General features: G+C 40.8%; 1 protein-coding gene across 1 annotated transcript; it reads left to right on the top strand.

Moving 5' to 3' along the window:
• Positions 1 to 210: 210 nt before the first annotated feature.
• Positions 211 to 16,334, top strand: ccdc122 (coiled-coil domain containing 122; the record flags this gene model as incomplete). The annotated part of the gene is made up of 8 exons (XM_084050954.1): positions 211 to 237; positions 11,604 to 11,610; positions 11,714 to 11,829; positions 12,866 to 13,264; positions 13,771 to 13,887; positions 14,836 to 14,909; positions 15,566 to 15,634; positions 16,103 to 16,334. 8 exons carry the CDS (start codon positions 211 to 213, stop codon positions 16,332 to 16,334), a joined length of 1,041 nt encoding a protein of 346 aa, XP_083907080.1.
• Positions 16,335 to 22,421: the final 6,087 nt, after the last annotated feature.

Below are 22,421 nucleotides of genomic sequence, written 5' to 3'. Positions count from 1 at the left end.
GAATGAATGAATGAATGAATGAATGTGTTTTCAGTCATCTTGGGAGGAATGGTTGGCAACTGGAGAAGAGACCACGTTTCACTGAGATATTACCAAAGTCTCTCCTCTTTGATCTGTCCTCTCTCACTCTCCCCATCTTTCCTGGGCACTCTTTCCTCTCTTTTTCACATTCCTCTTTCCCTGCGCGTCTCTCCGTCCGTTTCTACGACGATGCCGTCCAACAGCTGCGGCTCTCAGGTAATTGTGGCCGTGCCAAAACAGCGGGCAGCGCCGTGCAGACGCTCTCCGGCGCCCTGCAATTAGCCCTTCATCTTTCCCCCCTCTCCCTCAACCTCTCGCCCTCCCTCCATCTTTCACTCTTTCACTCTCCAGGCCCTACACCCCCCCTCACTCCACCCCTCAAATTATCAGTGCATTATCCCTCAAACACACCAGAGACAGAGAGAGAGAAAGAGATGGGGGGGGGGGGGGCTAGATGAACGGTTGGAGAAGGAAAGAGTGATGTGGCATGTTTTTACTATTGCTAATACTATTAAGAATACTGCTGAGGAATAGGAGATGACATATAAGTCCCGAGCTGGATTCAAACCCAGGAAGTTGCGATAATGCACATACTGTACACTCCTGCACTGACATCGCTTCCCTGTCGAATTCCCAGTTTCAAGACTTTTCCATAGAGCAGTGGTTCTCAACTAGTGGTCCGGGGACCACCAGTGGTCCTTGAGGAGGTTTCAGGTGGTCCCCAGCTAAATGATGGAGAGTTGGTAACCAAATGGACCCTTATAGATCTTTAACTCTTGAGAGTGTAAAATTACACCAAATGGGTTTCATTTTACGCTCTCAATTATTATCAATTATTATCATTAACATCTGCATTACATCTGCAATTACAAAATATTCTTGGGTCTGAGAGGCTAAATCTCATCAAATGGTGATGAATCCATGGCTCAAATGCCGAATAAATAATGGACCTTGATATGAAAAAGTTTGGAAACCACTGCCATAGAGAATTTTGTCTTTGGCACACACTATGCACAGACAAATGCATGAGTGACATGGGCCGACTGCATCTTTCACTGACAAATGAACACAGATATGATCCATCGTGCAACGGTGTCACGTGCTGTTAATAGCTGATGTATAAGCTCATCAACGCACCACGGAGGTGATGTGTTGCAAGCTTAAAGAATATACAGTACATTGGCTATTTCGGGCTAATTCTGTGTTCACACTAGCAGCTACAAAGCGACAATGGAAGCCAACAACATGAATACAAACTGATGCTCATCGCTTTTTGCTTTTAACACCTGCTACAAAAGCTACAAAAACGTCGAGTTGGCCTCACATTTTCAGCGCTTCAATGAAACAGTGAAGCGTTTATCAATCATGTTTTTGTTTAACCATTTCCACTCACGTTCTCTACACAATCCCAGCTTGTAATGGGGGAAAAACTCATGCAGTGGAATAAAAACAATAAAAGGTATATTGCATGTCTATATATTGTGTCTGTATATTGCATCCTGGTGAAATCTTGTTGTGTGTTAGGGCACACTATAACGATTTAGGACAGCCGATTTGAAGAAAGATAGTTGTGTAGCGTAGTGTGAACTGCACAGGGATTTGGCTACCTTTGAAAGTCATTCAGTGTGTACGAGCAATAAGACACTAACAGTAAACACTGCAATACACTAAACTGCTATACTAAACTCAATCACACTCGACAACCGAGTGTCACCTTGGCTTCATGATTGAAAATGAGCTCATCACTTTAACTTTCATTATCACGTATGAGGAATTTCCTGATAAAGTCAGCCAAAAATAAGTAACAGAACACTAAATTCAAGTTTTACAACAACCTCATGGGGGCAATTTCCCTCACAGAGACACAACTTTTCTCTTTCTTCAGCCTTTGTGTGCATGTGTGTTCCGGAGCCTATTTGGGTTGGTGTGCAAAGACATTTTCTCTACATTTGCATGTGTTCATGTGCTGTGCTCGAGTGTGCGGCGTGTCCGTGTCTGTCTGTGTGTGCGTGTGTATGTGCGTGCTTACATTCGCGTGCGTTCCTGACGGTGGGTGCATTTTACGATGTGTGCTTTTTTTCTCTTCCTGGTCCAGGAGCCCCCGTCAGGACCCCTAGGCGTCCCTGTGCATGCCTGCCAAAAACGTCTGCATCTCCTGGACCCCCTCGAGGCAGGGGACAGCCAAATGTCACTTGGACCCTCTACAGAGTGGAGAGAGGGAATGGAGAGCGAGAGAGAGAGAGGGGGGGGGGGGTATGGGGGGCAGAGAGTGAGTTGGAGAGGAGAGAAGAGGACAGGTGGAGGGGAAGATGAGGGGGGAGGAGAGGAGTTGGGCAGACGGACGGAAAGAGCGAGAAACTTCAGACATTTTAAATCCTTTCTGACAAATCCAATTAAGGGTGTACTTCACTGTGGGAGGATGACAAGAGACTCAGTGGAGGACAGACCGCAGTGGAAACAAGGCAATATCTTCAGTGCTCATTTGTGAGAGAAAAAACATGGACATACAGAAACACTATGCCAGTGTTTATAGAAGCCAGTAAATGTAATTCTTGTGAAAGCCCAACTAACTGGCTTGAGGAAGCCCCCCCCCCCCCTCCTGTAAGTGAATAAACTAACTCACAAGCAGCCTGTATTACAAAGTAAGTTCCACATACTCAGGATAACTTTTCATTATCTGACTTAACTAGCCCTTGCGGTCACACGATGATGGTTATCAACTCAGTAAGTAAACCCAGGATGATCACATAAAATAGCCAGTGTTTGCAGCCTATGACCAATCACAAACACGGGCAAATCTACTGGCAGCAGAGCAGCATATTTCACTAACGAAGCACAAAGTATGACATTAGAAAAATACGAACAATTCAAACACATAATCCAGGCTAAAAGCAACATAGTTGCAGCTGCCAAATGCAAGAAGGACAGCTGGCAAGAAATCGCCAACTATGTGAATGTGTCAATTATATTATTTATGTATTCCATTAAAGGAATGCATCGCTAGTATTCTTGTGTAAATTTGTATAACAATTTCAGCCTTATTCTTTCAGCTGCAACCCTGACAGTGTAAAAGCAAATAAAAGATTTGATATAAATACATAATTCAAAGGAGAAGGTAGGCTTACTTTCATACAGTAGAAAACACTTAAATGCTTTAGTGCTTCAATCATTCTCTCTTACGTACGAAGATATAGGCATACAAAAGCACAATGAAATGTCTTTGATATTGCTTGCAGCTCACAGTTCAAGAAGCTGACACTGACACAGATAACTCACTCAATCTCATGATCTGCGCACTGAGCTCCACGAGATATTCTACGAATGGTGATACCATATTAGAGGCAAATTGATTGACCAGGCAGTGCTATTTATCTGTTATCTCCTATTTATCAGTATCACAATGACAACTCAATTTTTCAAGATTTTAAAGAAAACGATACTATGATTTGTTTTCTTTGAGTGGTTCACTAAACAAATTAACGATTTTTTAGTTTTTGTCGCATTCCAAAGCCAATAATTCAATGGGTGGCTATAGGACACTCTTTGACTCTCCTACTGGATAGACTCAGCCGGTCATCACCGGTCATCAATTCAAGGCTTCATGGCATGTGTAATTGATAGAAAACAAGTATTTTTGGGGGTTGAACTACTCCTTTCATTTGTTTGTATTAATGTTATACTATCAATAAAATCTTAGTTTTTTTTTGGGAGACCCACTCGCAAAATCCTCACGCGTGGGCCCCGTCCCTCAGGTTGGAAACCGCTGCTCAATACTGTAGTCATGCTAGTTATCCATGTGTGTCAGACTGTATTGAAAAGAGAACGTGCCACTGAATGTCCATTGAATGCCCACTGATTGCGAGTCTGTACGTCATCACAACATAACAAAGTGAAAAAATTGTTTGTTGAATGAACATAATGGCAAAAGCTGACGTCAGTCTTCTATGTCCTTCTCTCAACCCCACCCCACAATCGTTCTTTTTCTCTGCCTGTCATTTACCTTGTTCCTGTCTTCATGCTTCTCTCCTCGCACGTGCACTTGTGTGTGTGTGTGTGTGTGTGTGTGTGTGTGTGTGTGTGTGTGTGTGTGTGTGTAGCCTGAATTCACTTGGTTGAGAAATAGTGATCTAGACCACTGACAAAACACTTGGAGTCAGCCTCTGTGTACATGCAAACGTGTAAACTTGCCTCTCTCTGTGTGTGTGTGTGTGTGTGTGTGTGTGTGTGTGTGTGTGTGTGTGTGTGTGTGTGTGTGTGTGTGTGTGTGTGTGTGTGTGTGTGTGTGTGTGTGTGTGTGTGTGTGTGTGTGTGTGTGTGTGTGTGTGTGCGCTGTGTAGCCTGTAGACCTCCTTGTCCTTGTGCAGAGGACGTGATGCAGATGGGAGGCAAGGACAAGATGTCGAGCTCCCAGTGGCATGGACCCTTATACAGGAGTCTGAGGCAGATATACATCTAGTCATTATAAACAGGAGGCAAGCGGTTCAAGTGTGTGTGTGTGTGTGTGTGTGTGTGTGTGTGTGTGTGTGTGTGTGTGTGTGTGTGTGTGTGTGTGTGTGTGTGTGTGTGTGTGTGTGTGTGTGTGTGTGTAGGTAGATGAATGTCACTGTGGGATAAAAACATGTCTTATTCTAGGTCACAGCTGCTGAGACGGACACACACACACACGCGCGCGCGCACACGCACACACACACACACACACACACACACACACACACACACACACACACACACACACACACACACACACACACACCCACACACACACACGCAACCCTTTTTCCTTAACCCTTATTCCCTGCAGACCTCACGTTCATGCGTCCCCCGAGTGTCCAACTGTTCCACATGGGGACATACCATGCAGAGACACACATAGAGCATGCATGCGAATGCGAACGAGCACAATGGCCTCGCCCTCGCGCCTTTGTTCTCTATCTGACAAAACATGAACATTTATGCTCTGATTATGGGTCAAGTCCAGAGAGAGAGAGAGAGAGCGGGAGAGGAATGGGAAGGAAAACAAACACCCACTGGGTCTACAAACAGACCTTCAATTCACACCCCAAATAACGCAATGATTCATTTCCTGTGTGTTTAGGAGAAAGCCACCGGCACACATTTAGCAAACAGGGAATATGAGATTTGTGTGAAGAGTTTTGCTAATTACCAATTATGTGCATGCAAAAAATAACAATTAAAAAATAAAATAAACATATATAATTGCAAACTATGCAAAGTGAGTCTTGGTTTTAAAAATGTTTTCATATTTCACTTTTTAAGCCACTTTTGCTGATGAATTTTGCTGCCTCGTGAGTACGGGGATAAATTACGGCCTAAATATATGTTATCAAGCTGGAGAATGGCTTCATCTGAACGCCAACACTCACTCAAAAAAAGGAAAAACGATTTTTTTTTAAACCCACAGCTGTTTGAAGAAACTGGCTGAAGTTAGGCCGGCGCTGAAAGGCCGGAGGGACACAGCTTTGGAATAGCCGTTAAGTTAGAATTAACGCCAAGACGAGGGGGTATAATTAAAAAAGAATTGTCTTTCATTTACAAATCCCATGCATAATTCAAACAGACATGCAGATGAGACGAGAGTGAACTGTCCTTAACTAGTAGCTAGCTCTCTATAACAGCAGCTACACTGCAATTATGGATCGGAGATAGGTGTGTGTGTGTGTGTGTGTGTGTGTGTGTGTGTGTGTGTGTGTGTGTGTGTGTGTGTGTGTGTGTGTGTGTGTGTGTGTGTGTGTGTGTGTGTGTGTGTGTGTGTGTGTGTGTGAGTTAATGGCTGTGGGGAAAATGTGTTCATCTGTAACAGTTTATCTTGGTTCAGCTCACAGCCACTCTGTTCCTGTGTGTGCACAACAAACTCGCGCGCACGTATCCGTAAACACACCGCCACGCACTCGTAACACAAAAAAGACAGTCGGCAGGTAAGAGGATGATGGGGAGGGAAAGCAGAATGAAAGAGAGAGACGAAGTGGAGAGAGGCGACGATGACACATCTGCTAGCACGGTGTCAGAACAGTACATTTGAGACAACATGCTCACATCTACTCAAATGAGCAGAAATACTGTCAAAATTGATTCCAAACTGCAGATGGCTTATGGTAAATACAAATAAGTAAAATCTGTTCCTGTGTGTGCACAACAAACTCGCGCGCACGTATCCGTGCACAAGTAAAATTGGAAGTGATGACACAAAGAAATGAGTAGACAAATTTGGAAATGGAACACTGATAAATGCATACTCTCTCCTAATTGGCTATTGGCAACCTACCTGCCTACCTGAACATGTCTTTTCTGCTTATTAAAGAGCTGGAGAGACGCCTATTAACACTCTAGCAATGATTACTATCAGAATATAAAACTTTTTGTTTTAAGTTGGTCATGATGATACAAATTCACATCAGACTCAGTCCATTAACTATGACTTGCGGTAAAATCAATATATTAATATAAGCTTTCTTTTGTTTTTTGTTTTCTCTAGGAAGCCATTGGATTCAGTTCATTTCAATATGGTATGGAAATCAACGTGCAAGAAACTTACTTGAGATAAGTGATCCATCAAAATTCACTTTATTGCCTCTTAATATGTTGTCAATGTTATCATTGCACTTTAATGCATGTTTAAGCACTGATTGATTTGAGAAGTCTAGCTGAAAATAGTGCTTGCATAATGTATTGATTAATGACCCTAATGTCCATGACTTATTAAGTATGCAATAATGTTCGGCGAACCACTGACTCAATTATTCAGGTAAGTTAGGTAATGTTTTAATGACTGGAGAAAGACAAATGGTGTGTTTAAGTATGATGTATGGCTGAAGCTGTGAATAGATACAGTAAGTTCAGCCTGTAGGTCTGTGTCTAGTTGGGCTACACAATGCACTGTGGGGCTAACAGTACGGTTACTAAATCCCTTGCACTCTTAGTAAACTAGACATGGGTTTCCTCTGTCCTTGGTCCGCTCTTTTTTCCCTCTACACCAAATCTCTTCGCCCTAAAATAGCCGATCTACAAGTTCACAATACGTTGCGTTGTGACACGTGAGCTCTAGCTGTAGATCGGCTATTTTCGGTCAACATTTCCCCCAGAATAGGGATGATGTAGGACTCAAGTGGTTAATTACAAGGACTGGCTAAACATAGATGTTACACTGCTGTTAAATCTGTGAATTGACACTGTATTACATAGATGGGTAGTTAAATTGTGTATGTACATTACAGTATACTGTGTTTCTGACCTCATATTTATAAAGTGTGTTTCCCCCCCCCCCTCTCCCTAGTTAAGGGGCCCCTGTCAGAGGCAGACAGTGTTCGGCTCAATTTGAAGTGACTTTTAACATAACGTAAAAGCCACTGAAGGGGCTGCAAATGCAATGGGCGTCTGTGCTTCTTAGCACCAACATCAGCACCACTCAGGACCAGCACAGAGATTTCTACTTTCTACACGGTGCCGACATGTGAGATGTGAACAACTGACATAATTTGTGTCTGCATTTTGGATATTGTAAAGTATATGATCTCATGATCCTGCAGTGATTATTAAGTTAATAACATTTGTTTAATTAGGAATGCACATTTGAAACACTATACTACCGTACTCCATTGTATCCCTTCAGAAGCTTTCTAATTTCAAGTTACTTTTATGTAACTGGGAAAAAAAGATGTATTCACTGAACATAAGCTTCATCCTAAGATATAGTTTGCACACCAAACAATAGTTGTGTTTTCGTCACCTCCAAGTCAACTTGGTATATTTTTCTATGATTTTGTTTATAACAATATGAAGCTAAAATATAGGCCTTATACTGTATTTGCAATCTCTTTGATGGTGTGACTTCTACCTGTAAACAGCATTTCAATTTCAGCCTTAATTTGAATGCTTTTAGGTGGTTTTATGTCACAGTTAACAAACACACCCCAAACCTTCATACACAAACCTCCACTCAATACAGCATGTTTTTAGATGGGACACAGAAAAGTAAATGAGAACACAGAAATGGAGAATATCAATACTGATGGTTTCTAAATATAAAATCCTCAATAAATATATAAAACAGACAAGCTATTTTGTTATATTTAAAAGTATTATGACAATTAAGCAGAGAGAGAAAGGGAATGTTTAAGTTGGGTGTAAATACTATTTAATGTTCACCTGTCTCCCTCTAGTGGACACCTGCTGCAAATGGACTTCTTTCATTACTGCATTATGAATTTCCCTGGGGAAGATTCCATAGTTTTAACATCTCAAAAGACATGTAGCAGTGATTCATATCATTAGTGGCCGCAGCCTCCTGCTTAAACCAGGGGCATTACTGGCACTTACAGCATCATCACACTACTATTAATTAGATATAATACAGACACCACTACATCACTAAGTAAAGTAAGTAATGTAAAACCCATTTCATTCAGTTTAATAGAATGTTTGAGTTTATGTGGATAGACCACCATCTAGTGGTTATGTCAGGGAAAATATTGAGCAGAATTTTGTATCTCAACTGGGACCAAAGCCCAGGTCAGCAGCAGTGTTTTATTTACATCCATACTGCAGCAGGAATAACATGAATTTACATAAAACCATATGTCAAAGAAGGGTTGTCACCATACCAGAATGTTCAATTTTCATAATCGATATAACACTAGTATTAAAAAAAGATACTCAATAACTCTTTCGATAACCCAGCTAAAATAATGTTTTTTTTAATAATTAGATGTGATGGTATAGCCTATACCCTCACTATTAAATTGATGAGGAGCAACGCACTATTCAAGTTTCATCTATGCAGCCTTGGTTTGAAAATGTGATTGTAGATCTTTTTTCTTTTACAGCTCGAGTACATTTGATACCATGGATTAAAGGAATTGTATCATTTCAAAACATACGGTAATGAAAAGGTATCAAAGTATTGATACTTTTGACAACCCTTATGTGTCAAACAAAAAAACAATCAAGGCAGATGCACATGACCCTAATCACCACCACATTAACACAATTAACTAAACAGGTCAAATAAAATGTGATGATCATGCTGAAATTAGTTACTTTAAACTAATGCAGGGCAACAAATAACTTTAAATACTGGACATTCTAATAATGTGGAAAACATAAAGACAAAGTTATTATATCCATTTGTCATTCTCGTGAAAAATTAATGTTTTATAGATACTAGAAATTGGTGTTTGAGCCGCTAAATCTGTCCCACCCCCAACATTTAATAATCATACAGTTGTGGGGTAGAAGTCCACCCTGGAAACCTCACCCAAACTCTGTATAAACAAATACAAAAATAGGCTATATCATGAATATACAATTAATTTCACAGTAAAGCTTCTAGAGCATTGAAAATATATCTATATATATATTTTTTTTTTATGCTTTATATGGCAATGGTATCAAGTACAGTCAATACAATATGTACCAACTTCCTCCTCTCCTGTTGCAATTTCCTTCTTAAATCTGCACAGTATTTTTTCCAAAAGTAATATTCAATTATGTTTTGTTTTTCTGTTTTGTTTAACTGTCTGATATTGTTGTCTTGATATGGGCTAGTAGGATATATAAATATCAGAAGTTGTCTGGCCACTGGAGGGCTCCGTACTTATCTGACTGTTTCCCTATATCATCAATATTAGAGCATATTGTTGCTGATGAGAAATTTTACTCACATAGCCTTAGTCATCATACACACAAGACAACAGGTAAGAATGATGCCACATAAATCATTAAAAAAGCGTCAGTAATATACATTGGGGAAAAGTGAACATTCGCACTTGTAATGAAAACGAAGTTATTGTTTCTTCACAAAAATGTATACAGTGTAAAATATTCCACATTTAAAAATACATTATTTTATTGCTGTTACTCACCAAACATGGAACTGGTTCCTTTTGCTTTACTTTGAGGATAGCAGTCTTCTTGTGTTGGACTTTTGCTGGTGGATTTGTGACATAATTATAGCTCTTTTCATGGTGAGCAAAAGAGTCTGAAGTGGTTAATGTATGTTTTACAAAGTAACTAACAACTAGCAACTAAAAGTACAATATTTGCCTCAAAGATGTAGTGGAGTAGGCTGTAGCCCAGAAGTAAAAGTACAGAAAATTGGAAATACTCCAGTAAAGTAAAAAAAAAAAAAAAAAAAAAACCTCATCATTGTACTTAAGTACAGTACTAGCTACAGCTAGCTACTGCTACAATATATTGCAGTAGCCTATATTACAGTATACTGGCTATAACATTATAAATGGTTATGAAGTTACATAGCTACTTAGTTCAAAGGCAAAGCAGACATTCTTCAAAGTTGTGTTTGACTCTTGGTTTAATGACAGTCTATCTATTTCTGTTAAAATTCCACATGCGTAGCTGCCGCCCAGCCTCGCGCCAGCTCAAGTCAAACCAGGTGTCAATCATTGGTCAATCAGCTTTGACAACATCAGGAAGTGACGTCAACGTCTATGTTGAACTCTGGGAGTTGTAGGCATGTGTCGTTTGACGAGGGGTTTGCAAAAACAAAAAACAAAAGACGTAGCAGTGCCCTCTCCTGGTCGCAGCGCAGCACAGCACAGATGAACCGCCATGACGAAGAGGTCAAACGCTCTTAAAAACAGAAGAAAAGCTGTGTTATTATTGTTAAAGACCGTTTGGTTTAGCCTCCTTATTATATTGTTCTTTTTGTTTTGGAACGTGCTAGCTGTTTAGCAAAGAAAACAAAGAAAAAGGCTAATATGGCAAACGCCAATCCTTTGGGAAATGGTAAGGTAGCACACTGTGAGTGTGACGGTATAAATAATGGAAATACTCCAGTAAAGTAAAAAAAAAAAATCAAAATGGTACTTAAGAACAGTACTTGAGTACATGTACTAGTAGTATTTACTTTCCACCACTGGTAGCTGTCACACTGTGAGTGTGACAGTTTAACAATGTTGGTTTATTATGTCAGTATAATTGACAATAATTGATAAATTAGCTTGCTACTTGCCGTCTTCACGGTCCTAGCTAGCCAGTGGTGTAAAAATAACTAAGTACATTTACTTAGTTACTTAGTTTGGGTACTTGTTACTTTAGTGGAGAACTTCCAATTTTCCATAGGCCTACTTTTACTTCTGTCTCAGAGGCAAATATTGTACTTTTACTCTAATTATTTGAAAACTTTAGATACTTGATTATTATTACAAAACATAGATTAAACAATTTAGTACTTAAGTATATTTTAATGCAAATTATTTTGTACTTTTACTCAAGTAAATTTTGAATACCAGAGTTTTATTTGTAACAGAGTATTTCTACATTGTGGTATTGGTCAATTTACTTAAGTACCACTGTCCCAGAGACAGGTGACTCAGTGTTTTCACATTGTTATCCCAGAGAAGAGGCCGCCTGGGAAACAAGCCCACTGCTTAGGATGGATTAAGTTAAATAGGCCTACACATTTCACTGTGTACATTGTGCAAATATAGTGACGAATACCCCAAAGGAATGGGGCTCAAATTATAATTAAATGATCAACTCTGTGTTTTCACATTGTCATACCTGAGACAGGTGATAAACTCAGGGTTTACACGTTGTTATCCCAGAGACAAGGTGACAACTCTGTGTTTTCACTATTATTATCCCAGAGGCAGTGTCACATTTATCGCAGTCAGAGACATGGTGACAACTCAGTGTTTTCACATTGTTTTTCCAGAGACAGGTGACAACTCAGTGTCTTCACTGACCAAGGCCCTGAGAGATGTCAGCGATCAAGGCTGTTTCCAGGATGAGGCCCTGCAGGAGAAACAACAGGAACTCGGCTCTCTGCAGGTTCAGCTCACAACACTATTATCAATGCACTTTGTTCACAATCCACTTGAACCATCTCCTCCGTCTTTTTTATTTTATTTTATTCATAGCATGTCATTTTGATAGTTTACATAGTTTGTGACATAGCTGTCGCACAAACAGACCTACATAATTTGTAGTACAGTAGTAGCAGCATATCGTATTAAAGAGACTTTGGTGGTTGTAGGCCTAGAAGTTGTAGAAGTAGTAGCCTACTAGAAGTGGTAGTACTGTAGTAGTAATAGTAATAGTGGTAGTAATTGTAACAATGTTAGCTTTAATAGGAATATTAGTGATGGATAGAAATAAACATATTTCTCTGAATCATGGCCAAGTCATTTAATTTTGACCTTTTTATTTCAAAACACCAAATAAAACCTATAGGACCCTGACTTTTCCTAAACAGGTATACAGTATGTAGAATGGTCTTTTTCATTTGGTTAAAGCCAGTGGGTTTAGTGGCCACACTACCCTTCCCTTGTTTCACTTCCAGGCAGTGGTGGAAAATAACTAAGTACATTTACTTAAGTACTGTACTTAAAAAAAATGTTTTCCCTATTTCTAATACTTTTACTTCTACTCCACTACATCTCAGAGGCAAATATTGTTTACTCCACTACAATTATTTGAAAACTGTAGTTAGTTACTTAACTACTTACTTAACTAATTATTATTACAAAACATACATTAACCACTTCAGCCCTATATACATTTAGGCCATTTGAAAATAGCCGATCTACAAGCTCACAATGTGTCGCGATGCGACGCATTGTGAGCTTGCCTTGTAGATCTGCTATTTTCAAAAGATATTTATACATTTGAAAACTTGAAATGAGACATTCTGCATAATGAGTACTTTTGCTTTTGGTACTTTAAGTATATTTTGATGACAATACTTTTGTACTTGTACTCAAGTACAATTTGAACTCTGGACTTTTACTTGTAACAGAGTAGTTCTATATTGCAGTATCGATACATATGTATATAATTTGAGTACTTTTTCCATCACTGCTTCCAGGCCATTCTGTCAGACATGGAGGGGAGAGGCGAGGAGGCGGAGCTGGAGCTCAGGTCAAAGATGAGGCAGGTTCTCTACCTGGAGGGAGAGATGGAGGACCGGCAATGCCGCCTGAAGGCCCTCGGGCAGCATACCACCAACCTCTACAACCGCAACGCTGAGCTGCTCCTCCGCAACCAGGAGGAGGAGGAGGCGGCCCGCATCACACTAGCCGGGTACAACACCTACCGCAACAAGATGGAGGGGCACAGGGCGGCGGTCGCTCGCGCAGAGAGCCAGACGGTGGGCCAGAAGGCGCTGGAGGAGAAGAGAGAACTGGTGCGGACACTCACCAGGAGAAAGGATGAGTTGAGAGCAGATTTGCAAGACGCGAATGGAAGCGCTGCACAGCAGGCAAAGGTGTGGGCATGGGCGCACGGCCTGACAATGACCTGGGTTCACTCCAGTTTTTATTACACTTTATGTATAAAGTTGATGTATTATTTAACACTTGATGCATTTTGCCTTTTGTTGAAGGCTGTTTCTAGGTGGCAAACTCTTAAGCTTTCTTAGTTTTGTTTGATGGTCATTTCATTTGTTCAATTATTTATTTAGGCTAATTCATTTTAAATTAGGACTATCAACACAATAATAGTCTTGCTACTATACTATACTATACTGCACTGTGCGTGTGTGTGCATATGTGTGTGTGTGGGTGTGGGTGTGGGTGTGGGTGTGGGTGGGTGTGTGTGTGTGTGTGTGTGTGTGTGTGTGTGTGTGTGTGTGTGTGTGTGTGTGTGTGTGTGTGTGTGTGTGTGTGTGTGTGTGTGTGTGTGTGTGTGTGTGTGTGTGTGTGTGTGTGTGTGTGTGTGGGTGGGTGCGTGACTGCCTGTATATTCATGTCTTAGTGTGGACTTTGTTGACAGAAAGAGGTGAATGATCTAAAGAGGGAGATCTCAGTCCTGAGGAAGACTGTGGCCGAGATGCGAGACCTTCTGCTCAAAGAGTTTGAGACTCAAACCCCGATCAAGAAAGACATAGAGGTAAGGCAAAACGAGAGTGCAAGGACCGCAAGGACCTTCATGAACGACCTGTTAAAAGGAATTATCCTTATCATTAGTGCTTTGTTTCACTTATAAGTGCTTAATATGTGGATCCTTGAGAAAATAACCTTAACAATGACCCCCGCTAGCATCCTTTGTGACACTGGTTCTGTACTGTGCTCCTGGGATATCCAAGGTACTGCTGGTTTCCATTCTAGAAAGCTAATCCAAATAAATACTTATTTTCTAGCAGTGGCTCAGGGGTAGAGTGGCCGGGTAGAGTGAACTGGAAACCGCAAGGTTCCCAGTTCGATCCCGGGCTGGAGCGCTCCCCCAGAGTTAGTGTCGAAGTGTCCTTGAGCAAGACACTGAACCCCTAATTGCTCCCGATGAGCAGGTTGGTGCCTTGCATGGTTTCCTCCGCCATCGGTGTATGAATGCGTGTGTGAATGGGTGAATGGCACAATCAATGTAAAGCGCTTTGGATAAAAGTGCTATATAAAATGCACCATTTACCATTTACCAATTGCACACCCCACGAAGCCTTGAATTCATGGATTTCTTTTTGTTTTTGTCGCATTCCTAAGCCAATTATTTGATTAACGGCGGAAAGATGCCAATGGTATCCGGTAGGTGACACAAAGTAGACTCTCAATATATATAATCATCAAATTATTGGCTTAGGAATGCGACAAAAACAATCCATGAATTCAAGGCTTCATGGGGTGGGTAATTGATAGAAAATAAGTATTTTTTGGGGTGAACTACTCCTGTAAACTCTTTTTACACCATTTTTTCATCCCAACTTCAAAGCATCAAGCATGTACTGTGATTCTCTTGCTTTAGATAAATGTTTTTCCCCATACAGTGACTAAAGTAGCCCTGCATAACATCCTAACTTTTTCGTACTTTAAACTAAAACTTTTGTCTGTGTTTCCTCTCGGTCAGATCCAGAACAGGCGTCACGAGGCCATTGTAAAGCGCCTCCACTGTCAGTTGAACAAAGCCCAGGCCATCGACAGGTATCATTAATGTTACATTACTGTATGTTGGTTAATATGCATACGCATACATGCTGTACATATACACATATAGTTTATGCTCCATTTCATATTTACTGCGCAAAAGAAAAAAGAACATAATTTACCGGTACATATCTTATTTGCTGGTTACAATGGCTGCCATATCCTGAATTAACATTTTATACAATTTACAATTTAGGCATTTAGCAGACGCTCTTAATCCAGAGCTATCTACAGTAGTAAGCAAGGAAAACACAAGGTAATACATCAAATGCATAGGCATAGTGATCTAGGATCATAGGTACGTACTGTAAACCAAGAAGCTATCATCAGTCTAAACAGTATAATATCACAAATTAATCTGTACTTTGAAGCTATACACACTAGGATGGCAGGTCTACAACTGACCTGGCATCTGTCTACATAACATGCTATCTAAATGACATAGTAGGCTTTGCATAAGCCTGCAGGGTCGCCGAGGCTAGGGCAATTGCTACGGCAAGTGCTTATAGAACAGAATAAGTCCTACAAATGATGGTTGGCTACATACCAAAGACACTTCTAAGGTTGACAAATATGCCATAGACGTTCACTGGTGGTTGGCGATGTTTGGCTAGCGACGGGTGTTGATTTCCCATTTTCTGTCCTTCACTCAGGCAGACATCTGAGGACGTCTACCACATGGAGAGACAGATCGCAGAGCTCCACAGTCTGCTGAAGCCATCGTAAGTCGCCGGAGGTCATCAACTTGTTTGGCTGTCGGCAATGATTTATTTATATCAGTGTTGTTTGGATAGTGGTTTTGCCCTCGCATATTTGGGTTCAATTTTGGTTTGCTGTTTGCAAAAGTTCTGTTCCAGTTCTGGCAGCAGTTACTGCAACCAAGCAGCTGGGGGCAGTATTGTCAACTAAATGTAGATTAAAGACAGGATGAGCACACATTTGTTCAGCATCTCAGACTGTTCTTAGAACTTCATCCCACTGTGATCACTTCTCTTAATGTATTTGCCTTTAGTTAGACATCAACATATTGTTCACCACTGTATTTTCTACTATAAGTGTACCTTTATTCAACATGTAAAAAAAAAAAGAAAAGTGGTATTAAACTAGCTGCGGTGTGAATGAGTCCTACTTTACTCAGTGGTCACATTTAAAACAACACCGGGACATCTTTGGTAATTGGTGTGGGACAGGGCTTTCGGGCCAGACGGTCTGGGCGTCCAGCTCGTCCCTCTGGTGTCCTTAATAGTCCGTCCCCGTCCAGAACAAAGCCCAAGTGTGCCCTGTGACAGTAGCTGCAGTCGTGTTGATGCTGTTTGGTACATACTGTTCCAGCTTCAGCTCCACTGGCTTCAGTTGAGTCGATCCGAGGCGACAGTCCCTCTGTCGGTTAACAAGGGCACGACTGTACGCCTCCACCCGTAACGAACGAAAAGGGCGGGCTTTCTCATCACCGCACTTTCTCAACTAATTAAGCCAGCAAATGGTCATCTCAGATAAATGATAGAGGCAGTCTCTTGTCATCGATAATGCCTGGCGGTTTCTTGCTTCCTTACCGCCGTCATTCATGTCTGACATCAGATAGCCTACTTGAGGATAAGATCCTTCACTAATGTATTTACAGTCATCTACAGTCATGTAGATACATTAGAGGGAATTGTGTTTTCCCTATGGGACAATATAGTTAAAGACAATTGATCCTTGTCTTAAGTGGGTTTCGGACCTGGCATGGTACTTTAACCACTTAAACCCTAACGTCCCTATTCTGGGCATGTCGAAAACATTCCACGAAAATAGCAGATCTACAAGCTCACGCCGCAATGCATCGTGAGCTTACAAGTAGATCAGCTATGTTCTGCAAAGAGATTTGGTAAGAGGGAAGAAAGGAGTGGGCCAAGGATACACCCCTGGGAGATGCCGGTCAAAGAAGTATGGATGCTTTAAGCATTTGCATTTTTCCTCCCATGTAATCTACTATTTAAAGTCTTGGCTTGGCTGCTGGGTCATCTAGTGATCTTTAGGGGAATTATTACCAAACTACATCATTTCTTAATTAAACAAGTCCAGAGCAACTGTTATTGCTTTGAATAATAAGAACTGGGTAACTCAGATAATTATTTTTTGCATTTCGCCACCAGCATACAGTAATAGTATTAACCACCCTCTATAGCAAAACACACTTGAGTTGGCACTGTACTTGGTGCGCTCTTTTTTCTCCTCTTCACCAAATCTCTTTGCAGAAAGTAGCCTATATACGATCTCACAACACGTCACAATGCTTCGCAAACATTTTTGTTTTGTTGTTTTAATTAAAAATAGTTTTAATTGCAAGTGAAGAAGACAGTATGCGGACATCCTTTATTGCCAACCCATGGCTTTCTCTCACACACCTGCCTTCCTACAGAACACTTGTGCACAAAAGCTTTGCTGATGTAATGATAATGAAAAACTCAGGAAGTCTCATTAGGAAACACATGCAGGAACCCTATAGACATACAGTATCATGCTTTGATAACCAGGGAGTTCACCTGAAAGTGTGCTGGGGAATTTCTTCAAAGACGTTCAGTCTGAATCTGAAGCAGGACATGAAATCAATGATAGAAGACAGTTCTTAACAATGTGAAGTGTGTGGCCATAGAGTAAGGAGTTTACCTGTTACACTTGTGCAGGTGTATGATTTGGGGATTATAATGACATCTTCAGTCTATTATATTTCAGCCCATGAGCCTATGGCCTGAAGTATATGATTAGTTACCCAAAAGTTACCACATCTACCAGACTAGCCATTCTAAAACTCAATTGGGGAGTCTGTCTACTCTGGGAGTCTGTCTACTCTGTTCTACAGCGTGCTGTGCTGCATTGCTAGCCTCATTAGCATGCTCTCAGCCTAACCTCCAGCTGCCTCCTCAATGCTGTTCTCTCTTAGCTAGCCTAGCCCCAGGCCTCTTCTGTTCAACCTGTCACATCACACACATGTAGTGGACGGTACAAGCATGCATGTACACATGCATCATGCAAACGCACGTGTGCGCCCCGTGCAAATAGACTGCACTACGGCCGCCACACATAGTGTTCTAAATATAGCATACAGGCATGTATGACCCTGCACAAAGATTCTCAACAAACACATTAAAACCGGGAACGGAATCTGTGTAACCACTTTAACCATTATTTTATTACTTTGGCTGTGCCTCGCTATGAGCTTGTAGATCTGCTATTTTTGCAAATCTTCGAATATATTTTTCAAAGCCAACACTTTTAACTCAAATCTTTGCTTCTGGGGGGTCCCTGGAACAACATATTTTGAGATGGGGGTCCGCGGGCAAATACATATCATTTTGGGGGCCCTTGACATGAAAACGTTTCAGAACCACTGATTATAGCAACATAAGTTTAAACAAAAAAAAAACTGTTAGGATTTAGAAGACATTTGTGGAATCCCCAGAAGCAAAGATTTGAGTTACAAATGTTCGCTTTAAAAATATATATATTCAAAAAAGATGTGCAAATATTTTCATGATTTTTAGTTTTTTCAAGGAGCCAGGGTTCGTTTCAAACCACGGCTGCTCCTGGCTACGTGTCAAGTGTCCTTGAGAGCAGGTTGGTGCCTTGCAGGGTTTCCTCTGCCATCTGTGTGGGGACGCGATGTGCTTTGGAGAAAGGCGCTATATAAATGCACCATTTACCTTTTAATTATTCATTGTACCACAGGCACAGTGATGCAACAAAGTTGTCTCTCCAATGCCTTCTTCACATTGTACAGTACAAACGTGATTCCACACTATAACACTGACGTAAGCATTGTCGCTTATCTGACCTCTTATGCATTGCTTTTGATTGCATGGCCTGTAATGGCTCTGACCTTTGTGCTCCCTAAATGTAATGTTGTTGACTTTGACAACTCTCTTTTCTCTTGCTATAGCCTAGAACAGTGATTCTCAACCTTTTTAATTTCAAGGACCCCCCCAGTTTGATGTGCATTACACAGACCTCCATTTGATACGATTTTGGACCCCAATCTACATCCTTAGTGTAATGTGACTCTTGCTGACCTGTAAGGGTTAATTGTAGGGGTGCAACAGTACTAATCGAATTAATAGTACTACTATCAATCAAATTTAATCGATTACCAAAAATGATAGATAATTCAATAAAATATTTGTATTTTTAATGAATACTTGATTAACACGATTATTAAAGCAGCACTATGTAACTTTCCTCTTCTACCCCAGATTTGAACCTGGTGTCCTGCTTGAGTGCTGACATTTTTACCATTGAGTTACTGGAGCTTGCTCTGGGAATAGATTGAATCTAAATGTCTCAATAGAAGAGCAGGGAGACAAAAAACTGCAACTGCAACTGCAATATATAAAAGGTTATATTGTATTAACATACTCTACCATACAGATTGGACAAAATGACATTTTATTCATTAAAAAAACGTTAGATAGTGAGGCTTTAAAGTACAGGTAGTACTGTCAAAGGTTGTGCTAAAACGATAGCACAAAAAGCCCTATAGGGGCTTGTTTCCATTGTGGTCTGTTGTACTCAATTCATCAGTAATACATATCAATACAATACAAATACAATACAAAACATGTTGAAATAAAGCTAAGTAGAATCATAAGGTTTACAGAGAAAGGAGGGGTGGGGGCGGGGGTCAGATGATTCTCAAGGTGTCAAACAGGAATTATTTAAGTTAGTTTTGAGTTTGTTTAAGGAGTCGAAAACGTTTGCGTCTTTTGCATGCCCTATTTTGGGCATGTCATTGTAGGTGAAAAGTAAAAAATCTAATCAAATCAAATCAAACATTCACAAAATAGTAGCTCACAATGTGTCACATCACGAAGCATTGTGAGATTGTGGTTAACATGCTTTCTAATCTTATTGATTGTTAAGGGTAGGAGTTTGCTAGATCATCTTACAAAGTTTACAAGGTCATGTTGTAAACTCCTGTCGTCCAGTTGGAATAGCATGCTGTTGTCAAACCTGTCACCTTGTAAACGGTTCTCTGGCAACATAATCACCCTGCACTTACATGCCTCAGAAGTTCAGAACAATAGCTCTCATAAATCTTGTTTTTGTTTGTTTTTTCTTGTTTGGTTTTGTTTCCAAAAAGTGTCTAGCATCTGACTCATCATGTTAGAACCTGTTATAACTGCAACATGCTAGCTACACATGATTCAATGTGCAGCCCATGTTGTCAGCCAGGGTAGCCATTTTGGAATTGTGGGCCCCGTGAACACATATCACAATGAACCCCAATAATTATCGAAATATTAAATCTTTAAACCATGGAGTTTTCAAAGCCTCCTGTCAGCTCACTGTCTGTGGAATCTACCTATTCACTCCTGTTTGATGTCCGCGCCACACACACACCAGCACATGCTTTTGATAAACATTGAGTTGCGCACAAAACACTTCTGGAGTGAATGTGCAAACATTACAGAAGCAGAAACAGTGCATGACAACCTATAATTTGACGTTGCAATAACAGTGTTGTTTGTTTTACACTGCCATGTCTCAGCACAGCTCCAAGGCAGGCTGTGACTACAGCAGGAAATGGGCGCCTTTGATAGACACATTGATGATTATTTGTCACCTCCCTTTTGTTACCACTGGCTGCCTGCCAGTGTACTGTATATCATCTGGCAGCAAAGACAGCTGGAACTGAGAACATAGGCGCCGGAGAAGGGCCTGAATGTCCCCCCACTATTTAGCAATAGACTTGTCGATCTCACTGACCGCTGGTCTATTTATTAATGTATTTATTTCCCGACCCGGGGTTGGTCTTAGTTGTCTAGCACCCCGCCGTTCCCATTGTGTTGCGCTATTGTTGTTGTATATTGGCTGCGCGCATTGCCTCTCGCCGCAATGACCATTCTGTTACTGGCTATGTGCAGTTGCTCTCTCAACTCGATCAACTAGGTGTCAGACAAGCAACAACACATCGTTGTTCTTTGTATGCTGGCTGTGGGTGTGAAAGAAGAATCAAGTGCTGCTATGATAGACTGACTGACCAGGGATCAGATACTGCAGCGCAATATATCAGTCAGTTAAAGTGAGAGCCGAGAGCGCACACACAAAGTACATCAAACCTCCGTGGAATCAAAGTGCACCGTGCCATGTGTGATCATGGATTACTGACATGCAATTTACTGACATCTCACCTATACTGTGTCCCCTGACCTTTTCTCTCATGCCGGCGCGCTTGACTGTGAATGCAGGAACGCTGCACGTTGGATACACACAGAGACTCAGGACAGTGATAGAAGGCTGTTATGCACTTGCCTGGGAGTTGCGTCATCCATTTGGCTTCTATGTGGGATCATACATTTCTGCCATCCTCTCACTGTATGTGATGGGTGTATTTACGAGGTAGTTTGACAGGGGCGTCTGCTGCTGTGAATAATAAAAAATAAATGGTATATGACATGCGCATTACGACACGTTCGGACAAATACTTATCTGCTGTTATTCTTAAATGTTTTTAAGCATTTACAGTTGTGCATGGTGGTAATACGTTAGTTGAAAGTCCTGTTTGCTCTCATAGCTATGAGGGTGCAATGTGCTTATGTCGGTGTGGATGCACCTTCGTGCATATAGCAAGCGTTTGTGTATGTTCATACTGTACATGGCTGTAAATGCTTGCAGTCATGCATTTTTACTCACAGTATACTCCATTATATTGTTTGTTCAGTTTATCCACTTACACATTTGACGACCGTGAAAACACATTATGGCTCCTCCAAGTGCTGTCTGTCATCTGAAGAGAGTGGATGAAATCACATTCCACACTGACATGCGACACGCCTTCTCGTAACACCATGTACTGTACCATCTCAGTGTTCGCCTATTACAAGAATATTGAATGCTGCACTTTGGCTCTGTGACTTTAGAGGAATGTCCCATATGTCTGAACAAGGCGCTGAGAAATGTTTTCCATTCAAAGAGGAAGACATACCGTAGTTTTTTTTTTTTTTTTGTAAATGGTGCTTCGTGTTTTTGTTTTTACAGAACCTTCCAAGAAGTCATTGGTGGGTGGTCTGGTCACTTATTGAGTGTCGGGCAGCTGGGAAGGAGATAGATACATAGATACAGTAGATGGACAGATGGACAGAAGGATAAATGCTAAATGGTGCATTTTAAATAGCTCATTTATCCAGAGCACTTTACAATGTGCATTAAAGTCACCCATTCACACACAAATCCACACATCGAAGGCGGAGGCAAGCAACCATGCCTCTGCCTTGATGGTTATTGATTTTAGCCCCTTTCCCCTCTAGAGGCCATGCCTTTTGTCAGGCGGAAGGCTGCATTTAAATAAGAAGTTATTCTTTATTAAATCTTTGAATACATATATTTTTAAAGCAAACATTTTGTAACTCAAATCTTTGCTTCTGGGGGTACCTGGAACTAAATATTTTGAGATGGAGGGTCCGCAGCTAAACGTGTGTCAGCTAAACTTGACATGAAAAAGTTTGAGAACCACTGATATAGCAACATTCCTCA

This window comes from Gymnoscopelus microlampas, assembly GCF_963454915.1.
Source record: "Gymnoscopelus microlampas genome assembly, chromosome: 24".
In the NCBI taxonomy this organism is placed as follows: domain Eukaryota; kingdom Metazoa; phylum Chordata; class Actinopteri; order Myctophiformes; family Myctophidae; genus Gymnoscopelus; species Gymnoscopelus microlampas.
Note: the sequence above shows the minus strand (reverse complement) of the source record. Positions and strands in the feature narration are given on the sequence as shown.